The sequence below is a fragment of the Fragaria vesca genome, linkage group LG7 (assembly GCF_000184155.1).
Source record: "Fragaria vesca subsp. vesca linkage group LG7, FraVesHawaii_1.0, whole genome shotgun sequence".
NCBI classification, from domain to species: Eukaryota; Viridiplantae; Streptophyta; class Magnoliopsida; order Rosales; family Rosaceae; genus Fragaria; species Fragaria vesca.
In genome coordinates, this window is record NC_020497.1 from 16428606 (window position 1) to 16453022 (window position 24417).

The following is a 24417-nucleotide window of genomic DNA, read 5'->3' on the forward strand; positions in this document are numbered from 1 at the left end:
AGGTGCGGACGTCCGCAGCTGAGAAAATTACGTGTGTATATATATATATATATATATAAGGTGTCTCGCTTTGAAGTTAAAGTGCGGACTTTCTTATTTCGCTCACTTTCAGGTCGCATTTCCACAACTCCACATTTCAGTGTCTAAAACACAGTGTGTAGATTATTTATGCAAAGTTTCAACTAATTTGAAGATCATTTGAGCTTTCGTAATCGTAATTTTGGGCTAGTTTGGTATTACAATGATTTTTTAAAATAAAATTGTTGCTGTTGTACTGCGAAAATAATCAATTGTGAATTAAATCAGTTTTGTGTTTAGTAAATATTAGTTTTAAAAGTGTTACGAAGATAAAATTTATTAGTTTTTAGTGTTTTTAGTGACAGATGCTTTTAAGAGTAGCCTTCAGGTCGCTTCTAAAAGCTGCTACCAGTGACCTGTAATTTTGTTTTTAAAAGCTGCTTTTCTTTAATTTACCAAACACTATAAAATGTAAAAGTTCGGATAGAAGCTGATTTTTTTTTAAAGCGAAGTTGTACCAAACTAGGTCTTATACGAACGGTTATGTTTGGACAGCTTTTGTTCTTTTGATTTATTAAATTTAATTCGGTACCCAAATGATCTCCAAATTAGATCAAACTGTGCATGAATGATATACACACTATATTCTAGACATTGTATGGTTGAGATGTGGAAATGCAACATGAAAGTGAGCGAAATAAGGAGGTCTAAAATTTAATTTCAAAACGAGACACCGCTTTGAAAGAGAACTTATACACACACACACACCCCCCATTGAAGGATCCCTATTGAAGGATACCATTCAATCTGTCATTCAATGAGTTTGAATGACTGAGATTAAAATAAAAAGTTACACAGTTTATATCAAACCTGAATCGTTCAAGATTAATAAAAATAAATCGAAGCTTTAAATGGCTTAACGATCACCAAATTATCTGAAAATTTGTAGAAGAGATCTACTCATATAACCCAATGAATTGAACAGTGTAGATGCAAAAATTTAATTGGGAAGTTGATGTAATGCCCTATCCCTAAAAATAGTTAATGGATCTCTCAATGGAAGGGCCTTGTATATCAGTTCCTATCCAGAACGAAATTTTGCTCTAAAATTAAAGTTTGAAGTTCCTTATTTGACTCACTTAACGGCCATATTCTCACTTCTCCACCGTTCAGTTTGTAGAACCAAATGCATGGATCACTTCTACAAAGATTCATCGAATTTGATGATCGTTTGGGTGTTCGTAATTGTGGTTTACACAAACAGTTAGGGTTAGACATATTTATGGTCTGTTTATTGATTAAATCTCATATGGTACCTAAACAATCTTCAATTTGAATGAAATTTTGTAGGAATGTTCTATATATTAGTATCAATAAACTGAACGATAGAGTTATGGAAATATGACCGTTAAGTTAGTTAAATAAAAAACTTCACACTTTAATTTCGTAGCAAAGCTTCGTTTTAAGAAATTTTAAATACACACCCTTAATATCTTAATACACACCCCTTACTTAATACACCACCTATCAAGTTTTTCATTTCAGTATTATACTTAATACACATCCCAAACTACCTAAAATGCCTTGAATTTATGAAATATTCCGTTATTTAATATAATTAATATATATTTACTATTTGGTACCTCTTTTTACATATTATTTCGTCTAATTTTTGCTAGAAATTTGTGGTTATCATCGTTCAATTTATAATCAAATGATTATTATTATATCCCAACTCCAAATCACTAATACAAGTTTTCAAAATTCACAAACTAGTACAAGTGTAGAAATACAATAGCTATTAAACATAAATAGCTAGTTATTCGATAAAACATGTCATGATAAAAATGCAGTACTTGACAATATGATCTACAAGATCAAACTAAAGCTGATAAAGATATAGTACTTGACAATATGATCTGTAAGATCAAACTAAAGCTGATACGGATATAAAAAAATAAAATAAAATAAAATAAAAAAACAACCCAAATGAAATTGTGGAGAAGAATTGGGGTTAGGGGAGAAGACGTGTTTTCGACTATTTTAGGGTAGAAGACGTTGAAAAGAATACTTCTAGAGTGATTTTTTTTTTTTAATAATAGATGTATGTTTTGGTCATTTAGCTTACCTATAAAATCTCAATAGAAACATAAAACAATAGGGGTGTGGATTAAGAGATTAGGGGTGTGTATTTAAAATTTCTCCTTCGTTTTAAATAAAAAATATATATAAACATACTACTTAAGTAATATAAATATAGGGCTGCCATATTATATGCTAAACATATTGTGACCGAATTATTATATTCTACGGATGTGATTGAGTTTAGCGGCATCTGTCAGCGTGCATGGTTGGCTTCTTCTTGATTTAGTCCCCTGCTTCAGTTTTTGTTTCATACATTGTAACGTTACGAGCTGGTCGACTTCTTTTCCTTGTTGTCTAACTATGTTTACGATGTAAAACGAAAATGAGTCAATTTTAGACAGAAAAAAAAAGTTAGGAAACAACGAATAATAAAAAAGAATGATTTGAAGATCGGTAATTCTCGTGACAAAAGACTGCTAGCCGTTGGAATACTCAAGAAGATGTTGTTTTGGACTTTTCGGAATTTGTGGCATAAAATCTATTAAATCTGATTTGAAGTAACTTTTGGCCAGAACGTCCGTTTGGGATGCATGATACATTTCCGGAATGGGAACGATGAGATCTACTTAAGTGAGCCCTATTAGATTTAAGCCAAAAGATGTCGTCTTAACTGTCCGATTCGCGATTTAGTATTTTTAGGCTAGTTTTGTTTTCATTTTAAGATTCTTTTAGGGTGCGTCTATTGTCATCCCACAAACTATTTTGTTCACCTCACACGTTGTTGATTTATTAAAAGACCAAAATACCATGATGTAAAATTATAGTAAGAAATTATAGTAAGGGACCAAAATACCCGGATGTAAAATTATAGTAAGGGACATTAAGTTGTTACAAATTACTATTTTTTTTATCCTTTTATTTTGGATGAACACGCGTACTTCATAAACCCACCTAAATTTATCATATTTGATCGTTTTATGGAATCTGAAGACGTTAGCATTCAACTTGAAGATGAGGTGAATTATTTGTATTTTTTTTTCTTCTCTTTTTTTCTTTGTTGATGCTTTGTCTATCCATTTACTCATTATTTCTCATGTTGATTTTGTATGTAAATTCTCATGGACAACTGTATCGTATTTATGAATAACGCATAGATTAGTTTAAAAAACTCAGAAGTATGGACTAATGGAAAAGAGAATGTAGTATAATTGAGAAAAATGTATTTTAGGTATTATAAATGGGTGAACAAAGTAGAATTGAGAAAATGATATTTTAAGTATTGTAAATGTGTGAACAAAGTAGGTTTACAAATAAAAATATATAAGTGAGGTGTGAAGAGAATATGGGGTGAGCAAAGTGATTTGTTGGGTGGCAATAGACGCACCCTTCTTTTATTTAGAGATATTTGTTTCATTTTCAACTTGGATTCTTAGATTTCAATGTTAGATTATGATTGTGATTATGCTTAGATATGGATGCCTATATAAGCTTCATCGTGCTCTGTATTATGGGCAAGCTTTGATATTAATAAAAACTCTTCAGTTTATCTCAATTTTCTGATGGATTCAAGAAAACCAGACTTGTGGATTCAAGTTGCCGTTGGTGGATTCCAACGTTTATGTTTCCGCTGCATCAATTTCAATCTTTTATCCTCACCCAATCCATCCCATAAAGTTAAGAGTATCGATAAGTTAGTGTAGATAACCTAAAAACAATAGCTCACCAGTTAGTGTAGATATCCTCACCCAATCTGATTATGATGTTATTGTTCAAATGTTGAAGAAAGAGGTTGACTTTGCATCCTTTATATAGTGTGCTTGGTAGATGTAAATTTTTGATGGGCAACCTCTCTATGTGTGAGGTCTCACGTGTACAGAGAGATCAACATGGTGGCTGATATTCTCTCTAAGTCCAGATTAGGTTCTGAGTTTGGAATGCAATATTTTCAGTAAACTCCTCCATAAGATATTAATGCTGTTTTTGATGACTTGTGTGATATTGTTAAGTTTAGGAATGTAACTAGAGCTTATCTAGTTTCTGTTTTTTTTTCTTGGATTAATTACAAAAGATCCCTCAAAGTATGGGGTCATTTTAATTTTGGTATCTAACTACTAAAATCTTGCGTTTACGTACCCGAAATTTTCCCTGTTAAACAAGTTAATACCTCCGTCAGTTTGGAGCGTTTTCTGATGACGTGACGCTAATGGACCCACAGCTGTCAGTTACTTGATAGATCTGAGGGGTATTTTGGTCTATTTCACTCTGCCTCTTCCCAGCACTACACCGAACATTAATGGTAGGAATGTGCCGAATCCTCATCTGGGTATTTTTCGCCTCAGTTCAAGCTTTAATGGGCATAAAGGAAGCTCTGGAGGACCCTCATGGTGTTCTAGGTAATTGGGATTATGATGCTGTTGATCCATGTAGCTGGGCTATGGTTGAGACCCTCACCCATGGACACTCCACGCTACTCCTTGATTGAAGAGACCGAAGCGCTTATGGTGGCACCAAATGGCGGATACCCATTTCAGAAAAACGCCCACTTTCTCAAACCCATTGCGCCTTCCTCCATTGATGAGCCTCACTTGCTCTTCTGAAAACCTGGTTGTTGGCCTGTAAGTCTTACTTCAAATTCTTCTTGAAAGTTGAAGTTCATGTTAGAGGTAGGGTATGGAATTTGAATTATTTTTTTGTACGAGAGCTTGGATTGTTCTTGGATTTAGATTAGTAATATGGTGGAGGCAGAGGCGCAATAAACAGGCATTCTTTGATGTTAAAGGTACCTGCTTTCTTGCTAGAGCAATTATGTAAACATGTTTTATTGACCGGGAAACTAATTGGAGTGACGATTCCTGTGCTTATGGCGATATTTCAGACAAGCATCAAGAAATTTCGCTTGGGAACTTGAAGAGATTTCATTTCAGAGAACTTCAGATTGCATCAAATAACTTCAGCAACAAGTCCCTACTAGGCAAGGGAGGCTTTGGACAGGCTTTGGACATGTTTACAAAGGAACTCTCTGCGATGGCACTATTGCAGCAGTCAAGAGACTTAAAGATTCAATTCCAGACCGAAGTTGAATTGATCAGCCTAGCAGTTCATCGCAACCAACAGAAAGGCTTCTAGTTTACCCATACATGTCCAATGGTAGTGTGGCTTCTCGTCTCAAAGGTACTAAATTAAAGGATAGAACCAACTCGATTAGTCATTTAGAATGTCTGTTGTGTTTGGATAACTTTAAAATCTTATCAATGCTTTTAACATGTAAACCGGTGTTGATTGGGGCACTAGGAAGGAGGATTGTTATACCTTCATGAGCAGTGTGACCCTAAAATTATCCACAGGCATGTGAAAGCAGCAAATGTTCTTGTTGATGACAATTGCGAAGCCGTGGTCGGAGATGCACCAAGATTCACATGTCACCACCGCAGCAAAAGGCAGAGTAAAATAAATTTAGGGGAAATTCTATTATGCAGCGCTGCATAGTATGCAGCCTGCTTTACAAGGCAAATATTCCAAAACAAAACACCCCATCACCCCGTGCAATGAAAGTATTTCTATTAGTGTATGTATGCTATGCAGCGCTGCACAGCAGATTTACCCTAAATTTAGACCAAAATATCCCTCAAATCTACCAAGAAACCGACACCTGTGGGTCCCAGGTGTGCCACGTCAGCAGAAACGCCCCAACTGACGGCGTAATTGATGGAGGTATTAACTTGTCAAACTGGGAGAACTTTGGGCACGTAAATACAAGATTTTAGTAGTTAGGTACTAAAATGAAAGTGACCTCATATTTTAGAGGGTCTTTTGTAATTAATCATTTTTGCTTTGTTTGGGTCTTTTGCCCCCTTGTATAAAAAAAAGAAAGAAATGAAATGAAAGAGCAGCATACATAAATGAAGAAAGAACAATATATAATTTAATATCAAGGAAATATATATTTGCAAAAAAATTAAAATTCATACATACATATTGAATTGATAGCTATACCATCTTTCATCAGCTAGTTAATTAGCTGATCATTATATATGGGGGATATGGGAATAACTTTAAGCGGATTTTGTCTGCGCAAGTTTAAACCAGTTGTTTCAGTCATATCTAAATGTTCACCTCTTGCTCCTTCAGGCAATGCCCAATTGAACTTGTGCACAATGTTTGCTAAAGCGATTTCAATAATAGCTGAGGCATATTGAATTGCCGGACACATCCTCCTACCGGATCCAAATGGAATCAATTGAAAGTCATTTCCTTTGAAGTCAATTGAGCTATTTAAGAACCTTTCTGGCTCAAACTTTTCTGGATTGTCGAATGACTTTGAATCTCTGTTGATTTTCCAGATATTTACTACAGCTTGTGTGTCGACTTTAATGTCGTAACCATTTATTTTCACATGTTGCGTCAATACCTTGGGAGGTAGTACTGGAATGGTAGGATATAAGCGAAAGGTCTCCTTGATCACCGCTCTCAAATAGTTCATGCCAACTAAATCATCCTCGGTTACCATTGTTTTGCTCCCTGCTATTCCCCTTACTTCGTTTTGCAGTTTATTCATGACTCTCGGATGCCTTAAAAGTTCAGACATCGCCCAATCTATAATTGTGTGTGTATCGTTACCAGCAGTAAACACATCCTGCAAACATAAATGAGATAAGAAAACAGAGAAAATTAGCACTATTGCCCTTGCTTCGTTTTGCAGTTTAATTCATAATTAACTTTCCCATAATAGATAGGAAAATTTCATTTTTGAAACTTTTTTTTTTTTTCATGCATGTACATGTTATAAAACAATTAAAAGCTATACGTGTAATGAAACTTCTACTAACTAGATATGGTCAAGCAAATACATGAAGATATGAAGAGATGGTTCGATTAATTACCAGGATGAGAGCCTTTATGCTAAGTCTATCAAGAGCAAAATCAGCTCCTTTTTCTTTCTGCAGCCCAAGTAAGACATCCACAAAATCCTTTTTGTCCTCGTTTCCTTTAGTACTGTTATTCTTCTTCGAATCACTTGCATCAATATCTATGTGCTCTTGAACAACTCCTTCCAAAAAATCATCGAACCGTTTAGCCACCTTGTCTAGTTTAGCGTTCAAACCATTGAAGTTGCTCCACCACGCAAGCCATGGAATGTAGTCCGCGATATTTACACGTCCCAATAACTCCAAGAACTCCTTCAAAAGCTCCTGAAACATTTCACCATCTTCTCCAACGCAGTACTTCCTCCCAAAAGCCACTCTGCAGCTCACATCATTTGTAAGACTCGAAAACATTTCGGTTAGATTTATAGCAGCTGAATGATCCGGTGACGAAGATATGGACTGTTCTATCTTCCTGAGCATCAGTTTGGTCTCTTCTTCTCTAACACCACGATAAGACTGAACTCTTTTATTGCTCAAAAGATGTAAAACGAATATACTCTTCATCTGCCTCCAGTAGTCGCCGTAGGGTGCGGAGGAGACGTCTCTGTGATCGTAGAGGAGTTTCTTGAACACAATCAACTTGGGCCGGCTGGAGAAGACGAGGCCATTGGTGTGCAGGACCTCGCCGGCTGTCTCAGGGGACGAGACCACAAGAACGGGCACGCTTCCAAAATGGAGGAGCATAAGATCAGGGCCAAAGCGCTTAGCTAGGGCTTCGAGTGAGCGATAAGGGTACGAGCCTAGTTGGTGAAGGTTTCCGATGATAGGAAGCTTTGGTGGAGAAGGTGGTGAGTTTTTCGTAGTAGGGCTGGTGATGAACGATTTGTATAGGAGAATAAGGAAAATGAGAAGTAGAAGCACATGCATTAGGGTTAAGGAACTGAAAGGTTGCAACAAGGTTTGGTTGTTGAACTCAAGCATTTGCAGGATTTTATCACTCAACATCTTGGATCTTCTTTCAGTGCTAATTCCTCTAGCTACGTTTGTATATTATTGGATGATTTAAGCACGGGACTGATTTATGCAAGATCAAGCTAATGTTTGGACAAACCAATAGATAGGATATCAAGGAGAACCAATTATTGGATGATTTAAGCACGGGTTGATCGACATGCAGCATCTTTCAGAAAGAAACGTACGTGGTGAGACAAATGTAATGTGTTAATCTGTGGACGCTAGCTACTAGCAAAGTCATCACTACTCGCTTTCTACTATACAGAATTTGGACACTACTAGCCAATTGGCCTCGTACAGTAGTCGCGTACTAGCCGCGCGCAATGATTCTTGGCTTGAAGTGTTGCTGCAATGATTCTTGGTCACCATGTTTGATATATGGTTCATCAAGTTACTATACGAGATTACGAGTACTCAATTCGAAAGCACGTCGGTACAGCTACTCCGCGGAGGCACCAGGGAACAAGGAATCTTGTATAACGTGGTTAGTAGCTAGTCCCGTACGTCTTGATAAGATAAAGGCTAAAGACTAAAGAGAACAGTCATAGCACATTAGCAGATCGAGATCAAGGACCCCCTGCATGTAAGGCCATCACTTCATGCAGATATTTATGTTTTTGACGTATATCAACACATGACAACTTAATTTGCATTCAGATGTTCCAACGACTCAAATCATACTGCACCAACGTATGATAGTGCACTCCTTAACATCTTAAGGAATCACGTAGAGGATACACCAGTAAGGAAAATTAACCCAGAGTCCATGGAGCTTCTGCTTCAATCTCCTATACGTGATCCAACTCATCCAAGTACAATCTTAGCATTTTTTCTCTTACTGTTCTCTTTCGTATGGACATTAAAATACTTTCAGACACGCACGGCCAAGAATAGAGGACCGCCGGAAGCCGCTGGTGCATGGCCAATACTCGGCCACCTTCCCCTCTTAGGAGGGCCTCAACCGCCCCACATAATCCTAGCCAACATGGCTGACAAGTACGGACCGCTCTTCACTATCAAGCTTGGTGTTCACCGAGCTCTTATCGTAAGCAGTTGGGATGTGGCTAAAGAGTGTCTCACCATTAACGATAAAGCTTTCGCCAACCGCCCGAAAGCTTTATGTGCAGAGATTTTGGGGTATGACTATGCCTTGTTCGGTTTTAGCCCTTACGGACCTTACTGGCGCCAAGTGCGAAAGATAGCCACGCTGCACATCCTCTCTAACCACAAGTTGGAGTTGCTAAAGCATGTCCGAGAATCGGAGATGAAGTTGTCTACGAAACTTATATTTGATATGTGGGAGAAAAACAAAGGTGTATCAAATAAGGTGCTGGTGGAAATGAAGAGGTGGTTTGGAGACTTAACTTCAAATGTCATGTTTAGGATGGTTGTTGGAAAGAGATTTTTTGTGGCAAACTCGGCACAAGAGAATGAAGAGAACGAGAGGTTTCGAAAGGAGTTGAGGGAATTTTCTAGACTGGGTGGTGAATTTGTAATCTCAGATGCAGTTCCATATCTTAGGTGGTTGGACTTGGGAGGTTATGAGAAAGCCATGAAGAAGACAGCTAAAGAACTCGATGGGGCGCTACAAAAATGGTTAGACGAGCATAAACACAACCTGCACGGGAGAAGCACTAATTCTGTGAAACATGTCAATGGTGAAAATGACTTCATGGATATGATGCTTGCTGTCCTTGATGATGATTATTGTATGGAAGAGTTTGCTGGTTCACGTACCGCTGATACTATTTTGAAAGCTACATGCCTGGTATTTAGTCTGATTGCTAACCTTAATTCCCTTCCGTTTGATTATATGATAAACTTCCAACTTTCTGTGGATTCTGTTCTATAAACAATCAGTACTAGAAGCTCATTCTCGTATATTTTTGTAGTTAAAACAACTAAAAGAGCTTTCTGCAATATAGAACACTTTCCATACTTAAATATATGAAAAAGATTTATTCTTAGTGCAGTTACTTGTAGTAGTTTAATGACTTAATCTACGTGCATTAGTGTTCCTTGCATGTTTGAAAATAATGTACATTTCGTATGTCCTTTCGTAGGCGGTTCTTCTAGGAGGAACAGATACCACAACAGTGACATTAACTTGGGCTCTTTCTTTGTTACTCAACAATCCTGAAGTCCTGAAAAAGGCTCAACTTGAGTTAGACAACCATGTTGGTAGGGAAAGGCAAGTTAATGAATCAGATGTGAAGAACCTAGTCTATCTCCAAGCCATTGTCAAGGAAACCTTGCGGCTATACCCTGCTGGACCTCTCTCAGTGCCACATGAATCCAGAGAAGACTGCACAATAGGTGACTATCATGTAAGCTCAGGCACACGTCTTCTCATTAATCTTTCAAAGATGCAACGCGATCCAGATGTCTGGGACGACCCTTGTCGATTCCAACCAGAAAGGTTTCTTACAACTCACAAGAATGTTGATGTTAGGGGCCAGAGTTTTGAATTGACACCATTCGGAAGCGGTAGACGAATGTGTCCAGGAATCTCTCTTGCACTTCAGGTTACTCAACTTACACTAGCTCATTTGCTACACGGGTTTGAAATTACAACTCCATCTGATGAACCAGTTGACATGGGTGAGCGTTCAGGAATAGCAAACATGAAGGCAACCCCACTGGAGGTCCTTCTCACCCCAAGCCTACATCCTAAACTTTATGATAATGTTTACTAGATGACATGTATGTTCTTGAATGTTAATTCTACTACTAAATGCCTCTGTGAAGACTGAAGCACAACGTATATTGTAGACTACAACTCAATTACGAATTCCAAATGTATTAAAATGAAAACGATTAACTAGGAGGTTCAATGGCCAGCAGGTCCACAAAAGCACACTACAACAAAGCTGGTTAGGCCTGGCAACAGCAGCCCATTTCTCTTGATAGCCAGATTCAAGCACATCCACAGTAGTGTTCTTTCCCTATGAATATGATTCACTATGCTTCCATCCTCCAAATTCTTGTCCCCCATATTCCTGTTCCGCCTATAAAATGCAGCAACAACCACACATCAATCAAACAAGACTACAAATATTCTACCATGTCCTGAATTTCCCATATTTACTTGAAACGAAAGGGAAAAAAACTTGAATACCTTCTTGGTGAAAGTTACACCAACTTGGATATCTCCACGAAAACTTTTATCTGCAGCAACCACACTATATTTTTTAGGATGTATTTCAGCAGATCCTTTCTCCACACCCAGTTCCAATAACTCCTTAACATAGATCCTGCACATTTATTAATAGCCATTTGATCAACCATTTATGAGTCAACACTTGAGCATTTAAGGAAAATATACCATTATTTCTGTCTGTGATCAGAAAAATTATGTTGCGATACCAGATGAACATTAGCTAATCTTCAGGACAAAACACTGTTCATTACTTCATTTTCATCACATTACATGCGTATGATGTATCGAATTACTTACGTTGCTTCACCTATAGTATCATCAGGAGTGAAGGTGTCTTTGTCCATGATCTTAAAGGTCAGCTTATACTGCTCACCAGACCCAGGATACTCAACCCTGAATATTAATCTCTCGTTCCACACCGGATTGCCACCTTGTCCTGCACAACCATTTCAATTAGTACATGTAGACCTGTAATTTACAAGAAAAACTAAGACGGCAGATAATAAAGAATTCTTGACAATAACTAGGACTCTAATATGCTCTCGTTTGATTATTTCCTGCTGTATAAGGCCTTCTCTTGGCCATGACTTTAAGTACTTTAAATTTATAATAAACCGGTGTATCCGAGTCAATCACCTTGTAGAAGTTGAAGTACTTACTTTATTACAAATTTAAAGGAAGAAGCATCGTATTAACAATTAACTATGCCCACTTGATTAAGCTGCCGTCAATAGAAAAATGCATCATATAGAAGGGTTATGATATCATCAAATGCCACTTTATTCAGAAGAATTGCTAGAAGAAAGTCTACCATAGTTTCACACGTTCCAGAAGCTATCATCTGAAGTTTGCATATGGTTAATGTCCTACTAAATGTGCTTCTAATATGCCAAAAGACTTCTTATTTCATGTGTGTGCTTTGTCATAGCTCAAAATGGACATATAAATCGAAACTTTTTCTTCAACTTGAGGTTAAAACTCACCTCTGGCCACACTGGTCCTGTGCTCTTGGCTTTTGTATTTCACCACAACATAAGGATCCATCCGACCTAATCAAATCATACATGATATGGGTCAAAAAAAGAACTACAACCAATATATGTCCAAACCAGACTGAAAAACAGATGTAAATCTCTAAATGGGAGACCAAGACCACCCCTTTGGCTAAAAATTTACAAGGACCTATAAATCAAGTCTAATCATGTATAAATGCTGGCCTTCTTCAAAGCAAACCAGAGAAAATTTAAAAAAGCAAAGTACTGGCAGAGATGAAGTTTATATGAACATGGCCACATGGGGATGAACATAGTTGACTATGTTTAAGCAGAAAACAAAGAAAGCATCAAAATTTGAAGCAACCCATCAACCAGTTTGGACAGTGGAGGATCATGGATAAAGGATGATGGATCATCTAAACTCAAACATTGCCAAAGATTAGTTAACAATAATCATAAACCCACACACACACACATATGATGAACTCCAAGAACCAGAAGAAAGAAAAATGATACATACCAATGATATCTGTATCTCCAAGTCCTCTTGCATTCACAAGGAGCACCTCCATCAACCCAACTGCCATCTTCTCTTTCTCTCAGGCTCTTTCTTTGTCTCTCTCTGAATTTCAATTTCAGAAAGATTCTAATGATTCTATTAAGGTGTAATTGACCTTAAGGGTAGCTTGGTTTATAACGAAGATGGGTACTTGATCAAATGACGGGCGGTCAAATTTCACAAGTGAACAACAACCAAGAGCCAGCCACCTCAGCCTGACTTGTATCAGGTCCGGTCTTCTTAAGTTAACCATGGCAACACGTTTATGGGGAAGACAACAAAATATTCTATGTATAAAGCGACCAGAGGACTGGTCACCCTAGACTCAGTTCACAGGTAATGGAGGAAGTTGACTTCTAACAGATATTTAACTTCTACAACTAAATACCAGTTGAGATAGGACAGGATTAGGGTTCACCACAAGTTTTTAAAAATGCGACGTGCAAAGACGAGGTTGCGGTAACGTCGTCTTAAGAGTCATCGTCAAAAACATCCAGATTTCCAAGCAAAAATCTAGAATGATATGTATAAGGATCTTCAAAGGGATTTCTGATTTCTGCCCTTCTTGTAACTATGGAAGAAGAGCAAATAGGGAGATCATGCATTTTTGCCAGTCGACTTCCAACATTTTGAAGCCGGAAACAGACAAGAAGACTCACAAAAATTGAACGAGAATGGAAATTTTAGGCCCAGAAAATGAGCAGGAGTAGAAGACTTGGTGCCTCGCAAAATACTTGGCATAGGCTCGTGTGTTTAACTGAGCATTTGGTAAACCAAGGGTATCCTGCTTGAATGTCAAAAAATATCCTTTTCTTGTATGAAGGTGACTTTTAAAAAAAATGCAGGACTTTTCTTCAAGATAGATGAAATGAAACCATACTACCATAGAACTTTCATGGATATCCATACACCAGCAAACAAGGGGTCACTAATTGTTTCATTGGTCCAAACACAAGCAAAGGGATTAGGGTTCCAAATGTTTGAAAGAAAAGCCTAAAACTCTGGGCTTAAATTACTCATATTACAACCTGCAGATTAAAAACCTTGCAAACTCGACCAAATGTCTGTTTATGCCTTCAGATTTGCCTTGTCCTTATCTGCTGCGCCTAGGTGATAACTCAGCAGATCTGGACCTAGAACCAGATGGTGATCTTGATGCTTTATCGGGAGACCTCCAATTGCCTCGTGGTTCAACCTCCTCATCATACCTAGATTTCCTACAACATATTGGACAAAATAGCCCGTTATTAACATAAACAATTAGCATCACGCAAGTTGAAAATGAATCTTGCTACACTAAAGTACTTCATCTGATTGAGAAACCTAGAGTACAACTAGAGAAGTTAGAGAAATGGAGACTTCAACTTACTTGTCATACCCATCTCCATTTTCAGCTTGCCCAGCACCATTATCATAACCAGGAGAATATGGCCTTCGTTCATGATCACCACCTCTCTCAAGGGGAGAATCCCGTGATGATCTTGGGTGGTCACGAGGTGATCTTGGATGGTCACCACGCCTTCTAACTGGTGAAACAGAGTCAACTCGTCTTCTTGGAACAGGAGAATAGGACCTGAGAAAGAAGTTGACTTGTCAGCTGCATCACTAAACACAAGCTAATTATAGTGGAAACCTGTAACTAGTTCAAAACTTACCTTGAGCGGTACCGACTTCTAGAACCTGATGGATAGTGAGGAGAGCGTGACCGAGAACGAGAACGTCCTGTGGCAATAACAGTTATAGAATATAGATTAGAGAGTCGCTGATATCCTTCACATTTACTCATAAAAAAGCTCTCATATCAGAAATGAGTCAATGACATCATAAAAAGTAACTTATACTTGTGAAACAGCTCCAATAAGATGGAAAACAAACTAAAACAAAAGGGAATACCGTAATGAGATGATCTTCTGTCCCCATAGCCTGATGATGGTCCTCTACAGAAATTTAAATAAACAATCAATATTTCAAACATATGAAACCATGTAAACAAGTTTTGCATAAGAGTTGGAGAGGGTGAGTTGCAAGAACTACCTAACCCTAGTTCTTTGGCGCATCTCCTCTGGTCTTTTCCTTGTCTCTGCAGCAAGGACCACAGATATCTCTCTCCCAGCAAAAATCTTCCCATTCATATGATACTGAGCTTCTGCAGCTTCATAAGAATCCACAAATTGTACAAATGCAAATCCCCGAGGTTCCCTACACCAAAGATCAGAAAACTTGAGACAATGAGTGAAAGAATAAGTGCAATCGAAACTGATTGGAGAAGCCTAAAAGGACAATGACTTATAAAATTCTTGGTATGTTAGCACCACAGGTTTACTGAATCTAACTTTCTTTACAAATCTAACACATCACCTCTGGAGCACTTCCACCTAAGTGGATGCTGAATTCACGTAAAGCAGGTCAAATCAAAGCTTAGTGGCTAACCTTCTCTTTAAAGTCAAGTATGAAAGGCAACTTCAAAACATGCAAGTAACTTGGAAATTCTTCACATTCTTTAAAAGCACTTGAAATCAACGTTGCCCCAAATTCTTCACATTCTTGTGACATTATAAGAAGCACTTGAAATCAACTGTGGCTTCACCCAACTTGTATTCATTCGTGTAATTATATAATTCTCTTCAAACATCACTCTTTAACACGCTCGGAATACCACTATGTTAGGCAATGATAAACAGTAGGCCTTCATCAAAAGTGGGGCTTGGTCTTGTTTTAACTTCAAAGTTCAAACCAACACACCCCCTGACAAACCAGTTCAAAAATTCACTATGAAAAGGAAAAAGAAAACCTCAAAAATAGTTTATGAATTCAAAAACATGTATTTTTCTACTCACATACTCTAACGAAGGATGCGAGCAAATTGGGTAGCATGTTGATCTGAAACAGCTAAATATTCACATAACATTCTTATTGATCAAGATTAATTCATATACTATTAGCACAATTTAAACATTTGAACACGGCTTGAGGAATACATATATCATTAAGCTGATAAATTTATCAAGATATTCTTACTGATCAAGATTCATTCACACAAACTATTAGCACAATAAAAATAAAAAAAACACATGCAACCATTTAATCATCGCTTATGGAATACAGAGATCATTAAGCTGTCAAAATTTCATCCATTACAGCAAGTTTCGACTAATTTTAAAGCAAAATCCTCACTAGCGAAAGTAAAGCTCACCCAGTGTAGTAATCCTTGGGAATGTAGACATCCCGAACAAGCCCAAATCTCTCAAAGGGAGTCCTCAGCTCTTCCGGCCTGCAAGATTACACAAACTCAGCTCAAATAAACCTAAACAAACACGAAAAACCCAAAAACCGAAATTTCAATTCAAAGAATTGAGTACCTGCAATCCAGAGGAATGTTCCGAACCAACAGGCTTCCATTATTCTGCTCCCTGCCGCGCTTCCTCGGCGGGCTTCTCCCCCGGCCTCCGCCGCCGCCGCCGTAGCTCCTCCTCGGAGGACTGTAGTACTCTGGGCTGTACCTCCTCATGTTCACACTGTTACAAAAGAAGAACAAATTTCCATCAAAAGATTCATAAAAGATCGAATCGTAAGAAGAAGAAGAAAGATCGCAAGAAAATCAAAGCTGTGATTCACGGGAATCGAACGAGGCCTGATTAGAAATTAGGGTTTCACCGTTGGAAATCGGAAGAGTGTATTGAAGAGTGTGAAGAGAAGCGAAGATGTGGTGGAGGAGAATTGGATTTACCTTTGAGTCTGGAAAGCTTTGAATTCTCAGATCTGAATTACAGAGAAGACTGGGCAACGACGACACGAATGGAACCCTGGATTTTAAAGAAGCTTTCTTTCGGGTTCAAGTCAAGGTCTTCTTTCGGGTGGGCCCAGTTTATTTACCGGGAATTTTCCGGGTGTAATTTTATTTTTCTTAATTCTTTTCCTAATTCTTTTTCTTCTTATTTAAAGAGGAGATTTTACATATTAAAGTGCGCACTGTGCTAGTTCTAAGCTACAAGATTGCATAAGCTGGTCGTAATTATGCATTTTGTAGAAAAGTACTAAAATTAATGAAGTAACCTATGTTGATCGACACGAATGAGTAGTTTAGAAGTGCCTCATAGTCTCAAGACTATATTACAGTGTAATTACCAAAGGATGACACATAGTAAGAAACTAGTCTGATTGTTTTCCATCTTTACTGGTAAGTTCTCATGATGGGAACTTGGGAAGTGTCTCTGGCTGTCTTCCAAGCTGTCTATAATCGGCATTCTTTACCAAAACTCAATCATGTACCGCAGAAAGTTATCTTCTGCAGCCAACGCAATATCATATATACTGCAGATATCACTCCTAGATGGTGCAGTCCATCTTTAACTTTGAACACCACTTTCGTCGAGCTTCTCACTGGTGAAAGGACATGGAAACTTGTGGTGTACGGCTGCCTGTGCAGGGGAGCAAAGACCCCAGAAAAAGTGTGGCACTAACATGCAACTGCAACATCTGCTTCAGGTTCAGGTTGTAAGTTGTCAGACTCGGAGACTAAAGGACTCTTCTGGAACTTGTTTCTTAGCTGGCCACAAGCTGCATCTGCATCAAGGCCCCTTGTTTGACGTGTGCTAACAGTTATTTTTCCGGACTCCAGGGCAGCAGCAAATGCCTGTACCTGTTAAATGAATTTACCAAATGAAAAACAGCAACTAAAGAGGTAAACAAAAGCACAGCAAGTAGAGGGAAGGTGGAACACACAAATAAGTACATACAGCTCTCTTGGATGGACGCTTATACTCAGAACCTTCTATTGGGTTAAAAGGTATCAAGTTCACATGATAACCCTTTCCCCACTGATGAAGTAGCTCTGCAAGTTCACGTGCATGCTCTACTCCATCATTGACTCCAGCTGCTCGATAAAAATCAGAAATGACGTAACATCAATTCTTGTGTTAAAGCACACAATGGATAAGAAAAGGAACAAACATAAATAAATTAACTTCCAGTACCTAACAGGGCATACTCAAAGGAAACTCGTCTACTTGTTTCATTGAAATAGTCGCTGCAATCCTTCATAAGTGCACTTAGAGGATATGCTTTTGCACTGGGTACAATTGTTTCTCTAAGTTTCTGGTTTGGAGCATGCAGGCTGATTCATCAAGAAGATAAGAATTGTATCAGGGAAAAATTTACACTTCACATTTGACAAAAATAAAATGATAAACCAAAAGTAAATCCATAGGGATTACACAGAGAAAGCAGAGACCAAGGAGTGGAGATATATGATGGCCAGTGCTCATCACTCACAACATTGTTCTTCATTTATATATTATTAAAGAAGGATATCCATTTTCTTATTACTTAATAAACTGACTTAACTAGTACCAGTCTAAAACTAAAGATCAGGAAAGCATAATGTCTTTATGAAGTAGGCAAAAGAAGGCAAATGCTAACATGCTTCTCACTCCTGACATGAAAGCTTTGAATTGCAGCATCAAGACATAGAATAAACAAAGACAATGGGTACACAACACCTACTGATTATGGTGATAAATTTAATGTTGAGCCGATTACATTAACAAACATATGAGCAGTTCAATAAAAGTGGACCAAAATTACATATAACACCACTACAACATGCACAATATCTCAAACCAACTACTTTTCAATGTTTCTTATTGAGAACACTATACCTGACAGCCAATGTCGACTGAAGCTTGTGAGATGCCAGCCTTTTAATTGTATTTGGAACCCCCACCGTAGAAATTGTCATCATTCTTTGCCCAATTTGCACATCCTTAACAATCAAAACAAATTGGACATGAGTTTTCACTTAGACTGCAATACTAACATTGTTCGAACATGACAAACATATTGGAAGGTTATTTGAGAACTTTTGGAAATGAAATAATGCACAATACAAACTTATTCCCTGAGAGCTTCTATTCATATCTAGTTCATCCAAATTCAACCAGTTCCAATCTGTTGCTTAGGAAAAATATGGGGTTTGGTTGGAGCTTAATGCAATGAAGTAAAGTGTTTCACACAAAAATATATAGAAGAAGCTAGTATTGCCCAAAGTAGTTGAAATGCACCTTATTCAAGCACTGGTGTGCTTCAAGTACAGACTTGAGGTTCATCATTGGTTCACCCATTCCCATGAACACTACATTAGTCACCCTATGCTTGAATATCTCCTCAATGGCCAAAACCTGTGAACGTAAAGGTATTGCAGTTACATTTATATTAAACAAACTCAAAGCTAGTTTATGTAGTAGCATAAAACAACAACAACTATACTGTTAAAGATTTTTAAAGGAAAATTTCAGTCGTTCAAGTTCACAAATTAGGTAAGCAAGGTAAAACAATATGGATTTTGAAGATAGAGCATGGAAAACACAAACCATACCTGCTCAACGATTTCATGCCTCTTAAGGTTCCTTGAAAATCCTCCTTTCCCAGTGGCACAAAAGGAGCAACGCAGCGGGCATCCGACCTGTTTAAAGGTTTCACCAGTTCAAAAATACACCAAGCTTGAAAATACCAACACAAAAGCAAAAACTGCACCCGGGAAAAGTTATGTCAACGGCTGAATCTCCTCTCAGAAAATCACCTGTGATGAGACACATGCTGTAAGGCGCGTCAAACCTTTCTCATCTTGAACCGGTATGCCAACAGTTTCAATCAACCGGTTATCCTCCAACTTTATCAATAACTGCAAGATTAATAGCCAACAGAACCTAACAACCATCACTTTGCTGGCTTCTAAGCATCCAATTAATCACCAAAAAGAAATGTAAATTTACCTTAACAGTGCCATCAGCAGCGGTGACGGTATTGTAGATAGGTGACCTCCCAACCTTCCACCCAGCTTCCTCAAGTTCATTCCTGAATGCCAGAGGCACTGCACCATAAACAACACTACTAATTCAACATAATCCAAAAAAATCAAAAATCAAAAAATCAAAATCAAAATTAGAAACAAAATTGCATACCTTGACTAAAATCCTGAATATCTTTAATCTTTCTTTTGTAAATAAGCTGATGAAGCTGCTTGCCTCTGTAGCCTTGCTACACACACATTGCGAAATACAGAGAGATAATAAGCACTTGGAACTTGAAGAAATGGTTTCGAATTTAATGAAGTCTTGTTTACCTGACTGAAGTCGAGAGCGAGCTGCTGGAGCTCCGCTTCGGACAAGCCGAGCAGGACGCGCGAGGAGTCGGCCGGGGAGGCGCGTGGAGTGGGAGTGGTGGAGAGGTTCACGGCGGTGGCCAAGGCGCGAGTGCGGACGGCACGCGCGAGGGGGACGGAGCACACGCGCTGGATTAGCGCGGTTGATGTGGCTGTCATCATTATGGAAGAGCGGTTTTTAGCTCTGGACGAGTGAAGAGTCGAAGGAGGAGGAGGAAGATGATAGTGCTAAAACCTCAAGTCTGTGGTTTTGGGATATTGGGTTGTTTTGGGCTTTTAGGCCCAAGATGGCTTAAACCCATGATATGCGAAGTTGCTTGGATATGGGGTAATCGGTTCTTTTTTTTTGGATACAAGGGGGTCAAAATACCCAAACAAAGAAAAACAAGAGAGTAGAAACTAAACTGCACTAGCTACATTCCTAAACTTAGTAGTATTTTCTGAATGAAAGAGGTCAAACTTTATTATAAGAAAAAGATTACAGGTAGATGATGTAGAAAAACATATCTAGAAATAAAAAGCATACAAACGTAAAATTGCAATATAAACATCAACGCTAAAACAATAACGTCTGGACTTGGTTTACGCTTAAGGATTGCAGCCATTGAGCGAAATGAGTAGTCGGTGATTTGACTACCCATGCAAAACCAATGCCTAAAATGATAAAAACCATTCTGACATCGGGATGAGGGAAATCTTCCACCTAAGGTATCGAAGTCGGCCAAGGGTGATTCCATACATGGCCGTGATGGCAGACGATCCTTGACGAACAAATACTATAGTTGTGGGTCAGTCAACCAATAACAAAACCAATGTAGAGGCCAAAACCAAAGACATTGGCAATATTTTCAAGAGCAAAAAGAGATTGGATTCTAGGCCAAGGCCCACAAAAACCACCTGGGTCCTAGACCCAAACCTTGCCCCAGGCCCGGATCCAAATCTGACCCAACACACACAATTGAGCCCAAATCCGCCCCGACCTAGGTTCCAGCCGAATCGCCACCGTCTGAAGAAGTCGGAAAACCACGACACAAACCCAACCTCCCTCCTTCGACCCCGACCTAGGTTCCAACCAATCTGCACATGCCAATACGCTGCCGCATATCCCATCAAGGTAGAGGGGATTGTTGAAAAGAATCTACGAGAACCAGTCCCAATTCCCTGATAGGAGCATAAAATGTGACATTCTTAATATGTTATTACCTCCATTTGTACTTTGATTATCTCTTATTGTCGCAGAATAAAGTCATAATGTAGAGTCGAAAGTTTTTGGTAGAGTTGTGCGTAAAACGTGTTAAACATAGAGGAATGATGTAGAAAATTGTCAAAAGCCGATTTGTGGAGCCTTAGAGATGTTCTTATGATTATGTAAAGCTTTTACATTGTCACAAATTGATTTAACTTCTCTGATACTTAGGTTACATGTAGAAGAGTCATGGGAGAAAGAATCAGGAGAATTAGAGTTATGCCTGAATCATTGCCGGAAGGTCAGACTGCCAGTTCAAAGTAACCTACTGCCTGCCGAGAGAAGTGTTCCTGATGGACCTAGGGAAGCAAAGCAGCTGATCCACGAAGCCTAGTCCATGAAAGGAGAGGTCCAAACCAAATCCAATATGGAGAAGAAGATCTAAATTCGGCAAAATATCAAGGAATATCCAAGTCTTGAAAACCCTGATTAATTTCGGGAAAATTCCTGTGCACGTCTCTCAACTTCAACGGACTCTCCAGGACAGCTCACAATGAATCAGAAAACGTGCTAGATATTAATAGAGATCTACGGGAGTCTAGTTTCCAAATCAATTGGAATCACCTAAATATCTATTTTCTAGAGGGAGTTATGACGTAATCATCAGACGGAGGTCATTCTGCCGAATTGAGAAAAACTAGAGAAACATAAACCAACTTGGTTTCAACTTTGTGGCCGGCTTCTCTAGGGTTTTTCCTTTATATAAAGCACGACTTCAAGGGCAGAAGGACATCATCTCTACCCCTGCAATTACATAGCCGAAACTCTGCTAAACCCTATACAGAAAATTACTTAGCCGATTCATCCACCACAAACCATAAGAATCATTCCATCCTTCCATCGATTTTTCCCACTCTTGCCGAATCTTTCAAGGTTGTAAAAGTGTGATTTTCTCATGGCTTCTTGTATTATTTTCTGTATTATTTCGAACTCTATTGTAATATACTTTTCGATTTTGGTTTTATTTATCAAACATGGTTTTCGGATTTCTTTGTGATCTTTGATTGTTCTATGTTTTGATTTGTAACTTCTTGAATATATGATGATTTCGTGATTTAGGTTTTGGGGCAGTAGCATGTTCTTATGTGTTTTTGATTTCTAATTGATTAATTGTCATGAATTCGTGCATCTAAATCAATCCTTGAGGCTGCCTCGGCCATGGTTGTCCTTAAAGTGCGGTTTCATCTACCATAATAATTTTGGATCGATTCATACGCAAAGTTGTCTTGGTCTCTGTTATTAACTTAGGGCGGATATAATTCTGATAATTTGCATGCTAATAGGATGAGTGATGCCATGCCTTAGATCATGTTTCCAATTGACTCGTGTGCTAAAGTGTTTTCTTGTTTAATCTCTACGCAACGTGTCTTTAAATGAGTTAACATTCATGTTTAGGATCAAGCGCAAAGATTGTTCTAAATACTTGAGGAGTCTTAACAATCAGATAACCGCAAAGGCTCTAATTAGGATCGGAATTGGTTAGAGTCTAAGATAATTTGAACGTTGCTGCCATGAAGTTGTTATGTGTTCTTGATGGTTTTTCGTGTTATGTGTTGCATGAGTATGTTGATCACTTGTATATAATAATCTTAGGTTTAATTTTCAGTAGGTTATTTGTTAGAATTAATCAATCAATCTTAAACCCCCAATATTTCGATATATATATATATATATATATATATATATATATGTGAATACTTGTTTATAAGTTGTTTGGTTTCTCTTCTTTCGATCGCCATTTGGTTTTCCTGGCTGGAACGATCCCTACTTGTCCATATTACTACGATTGCAGGGTAATTAAATTGAAGTTGTTTGACCCCGGTTACGCGACACGTCATTCCCACAAAAACCCTTCATCGAAACCGGTCGCCGAATTAACCATCTCCCAACCGCTTTCACAGCAAACAACCACCACTCCAATAAACGCCTTCTCACCGCGGGTGTAGATCTCTCCCACAAATTTGCATTGAGGCGTGCTAGACTCGGTCAGAGACGATCAACAATCGAACCCCGATCCAAACCCACCACTTAACACAATCTCTTTTTCACCCCAACCACCATGAACAAGAGGAGGAGAGCATGTTTCCGTTGCCGAGAAGCGTGCTTGTCGTGACGGATAGGAAGGCAAGATTGAAGCCATGCACACAGGTGACGACGTCGAGGACGGTGCCAGATTTGTACTTCATTGATGATGAAGAAAGGTACAGAGAGGTCGTAGGCGGCGCTCTCCCAACCCTAGTGTTTGAGCCCAGCGGGGATTTTGGTCCAAGACTCGCAATAAGTTTTGGATAACATTTGGGCCAGTACCTGTGACCCTTTTTTAAGTATGAAGCCCATGTAGGGTGGGGAGCTCTGGGGGCGCGCGAGGTAGGATTTGACAAGGACTGTGTTACCTCGCGAGGTCCTCGTTTCAGTTCGCGTAGGAGTCTATAGTGCTTGACGAGGCGAGGCAGTATTAAAAGCTTAAGCGGAGTTTGTTATGACACGTGTTACGTGGATAACGCAGTTCGGGAACAAAGTGTGTCCTTATTGAATTCTAATTGTTGAGTCCGAATGGGTTTGTGGTTTATCTCTATCAGCTAGCCGCGGGATGCTATATAAAAGAGCTCGAGGATTATTCAAGACAGACAATCAAATCATACAAAACTGCAAACAAATCTTCGAGCATCCTCGAAACCCTAAAGTTCTAAGTGCACCTCGCCTTAGTTCTCAGAGCCCGTTCGGACTCGCCCTTTCTTCTTGATTATTGCTCTGCTCGCTCTAAAAGTAAGTATCGATTCGCAGGTGAACAGATGTTTGCTTGTAATTCCTCGTCTGCGAGGTGACACCGGAAACCCTTTCGCTTGATTAGAAGTCCAGCACAGCGCACTCATTTCGCGCCCGAACAGTGGCACGCCCCGCACCCTTGTTTTTCTTACTTTTGGTAGTACTAGTTACCTCTTTGCTCCCTACTGAGGTCCCTAAACTTAGTAGTATCACATAAGTCATCAAGAGCAACATTGACAACTTGTGGAGGAGGTTGCAGAAAATATACTTGAATTGAATGAATGAAAGTGAAAACCACAATATGTAGAATTCCTGTAGAAAAACAGATGGTGTGGGATGAGAAGTAGCTAGCTACCATGCAATTGATTCTTTTCGATACAGAGATGTTTCGGAACACTGCTTGAATTAGGATGAAGATTCTGGCTAGATTCACTTTGAGATATACCCCAAGACCTCCAATCACTCACCGGAGAACTGAAGTTCCTATTTCAATAATGTTGACATATCAATCCCACATCGAGAATATGAGATTTTGACTGTGGTTTATAAA

General features: G+C 38.7%; 6 protein-coding genes across 6 annotated transcripts; 2 read left to right on the forward strand and 4 right to left on the reverse strand.

Moving 5' to 3' along the window:
- The first annotated feature begins 4490 nt into the window (after positions 1 to 4490).
- Positions 4491 to 5722, forward strand: LOC101307929 (protein NSP-INTERACTING KINASE 1-like). Its single transcript, XM_004307451.1, has 4 exons — positions 4491 to 4718; positions 4803 to 4882; positions 4979 to 5274; positions 5395 to 5722. The coding sequence occupies exons 1-3, from the start codon at positions 4615 to 4617 to the stop codon at positions 5227 to 5229; spliced, it is 435 nt and encodes a 144-aa protein (XP_004307499.1). The 5' UTR covers positions 4491 to 4614; the 3' UTR covers positions 5230 to 5274; positions 5395 to 5722.
- A 387-nt stretch (positions 5723 to 6109) lies between these two features.
- On the reverse strand, positions 6110 to 7973 carry LOC101292559 (cytochrome P450 71A4-like). The gene is made up of 3 exons (XM_004308803.1): positions 7118 to 7973; positions 6984 to 7087; positions 6110 to 6736 (listed from the first exon to the last, which is right to left on the reverse strand). The coding sequence occupies exons 1-3, from the start codon at positions 7971 to 7973 to the stop codon at positions 6110 to 6112; spliced, it is 1587 nt and encodes a 528-aa protein (XP_004308851.1).
- An 892-nt stretch (positions 7974 to 8865) lies between these two features.
- On the forward strand, positions 8866 to 10678 carry LOC101292851 (cytochrome P450 82A3-like). The gene is made up of 2 exons (XM_004308804.1): positions 8866 to 9750; positions 10046 to 10678. The coding sequence occupies exons 1-2, from the start codon at positions 8968 to 8970 to the stop codon at positions 10676 to 10678; spliced, it is 1416 nt and encodes a 471-aa protein (XP_004308852.1). The 5' UTR covers positions 8866 to 8967.
- Positions 10344 to 12835, reverse strand: LOC101308221 (elicitor-responsive protein 1-like). The gene is made up of 5 exons (XM_004307452.1): positions 12658 to 12835; positions 12126 to 12191; positions 11440 to 11578; positions 11101 to 11236; positions 10344 to 10990 (listed from the first exon to the last, which is right to left on the reverse strand). The coding sequence occupies exons 1-5, from the start codon at positions 12722 to 12724 to the stop codon at positions 10928 to 10930; spliced, it is 471 nt and encodes a 156-aa protein (XP_004307500.1). The 5' UTR covers positions 12725 to 12835; the 3' UTR covers positions 10344 to 10927.
- A 722-nt stretch (positions 12836 to 13557) lies between these two features.
- Positions 13558 to 16393, reverse strand: LOC101308510. Its single transcript, XM_004307453.1, has 8 exons — positions 16351 to 16393; positions 16056 to 16211; positions 15890 to 15967; positions 14731 to 14895; positions 14590 to 14633; positions 14352 to 14418; positions 14066 to 14269; positions 13558 to 13913 (listed from the first exon to the last, which is right to left on the reverse strand). The coding sequence occupies exons 2-8, from the start codon at positions 16202 to 16204 to the stop codon at positions 13790 to 13792; spliced, it is 831 nt and encodes a 276-aa protein (XP_004307501.1). The 5' UTR covers positions 16205 to 16211; positions 16351 to 16393; the 3' UTR covers positions 13558 to 13789.
- A 322-nt stretch (positions 16394 to 16715) lies between these two features.
- LOC101308808 (probable dual-specificity RNA methyltransferase RlmN-like) lies at positions 16716 to 20017 on the reverse strand. The gene is made up of 10 exons (XM_004307454.1): positions 19817 to 20017; positions 19656 to 19731; positions 19467 to 19564; positions 19274 to 19375; positions 19070 to 19156; positions 18756 to 18872; positions 18354 to 18457; positions 17670 to 17809; positions 17433 to 17569; positions 16716 to 17335 (listed from the first exon to the last, which is right to left on the reverse strand). The coding sequence occupies exons 1-10, from the start codon at positions 20015 to 20017 to the stop codon at positions 17153 to 17155; spliced, it is 1245 nt and encodes a 414-aa protein (XP_004307502.1). The 3' UTR covers positions 16716 to 17152.
- Positions 20018 to 24417: the final 4400 nt, after the last annotated feature.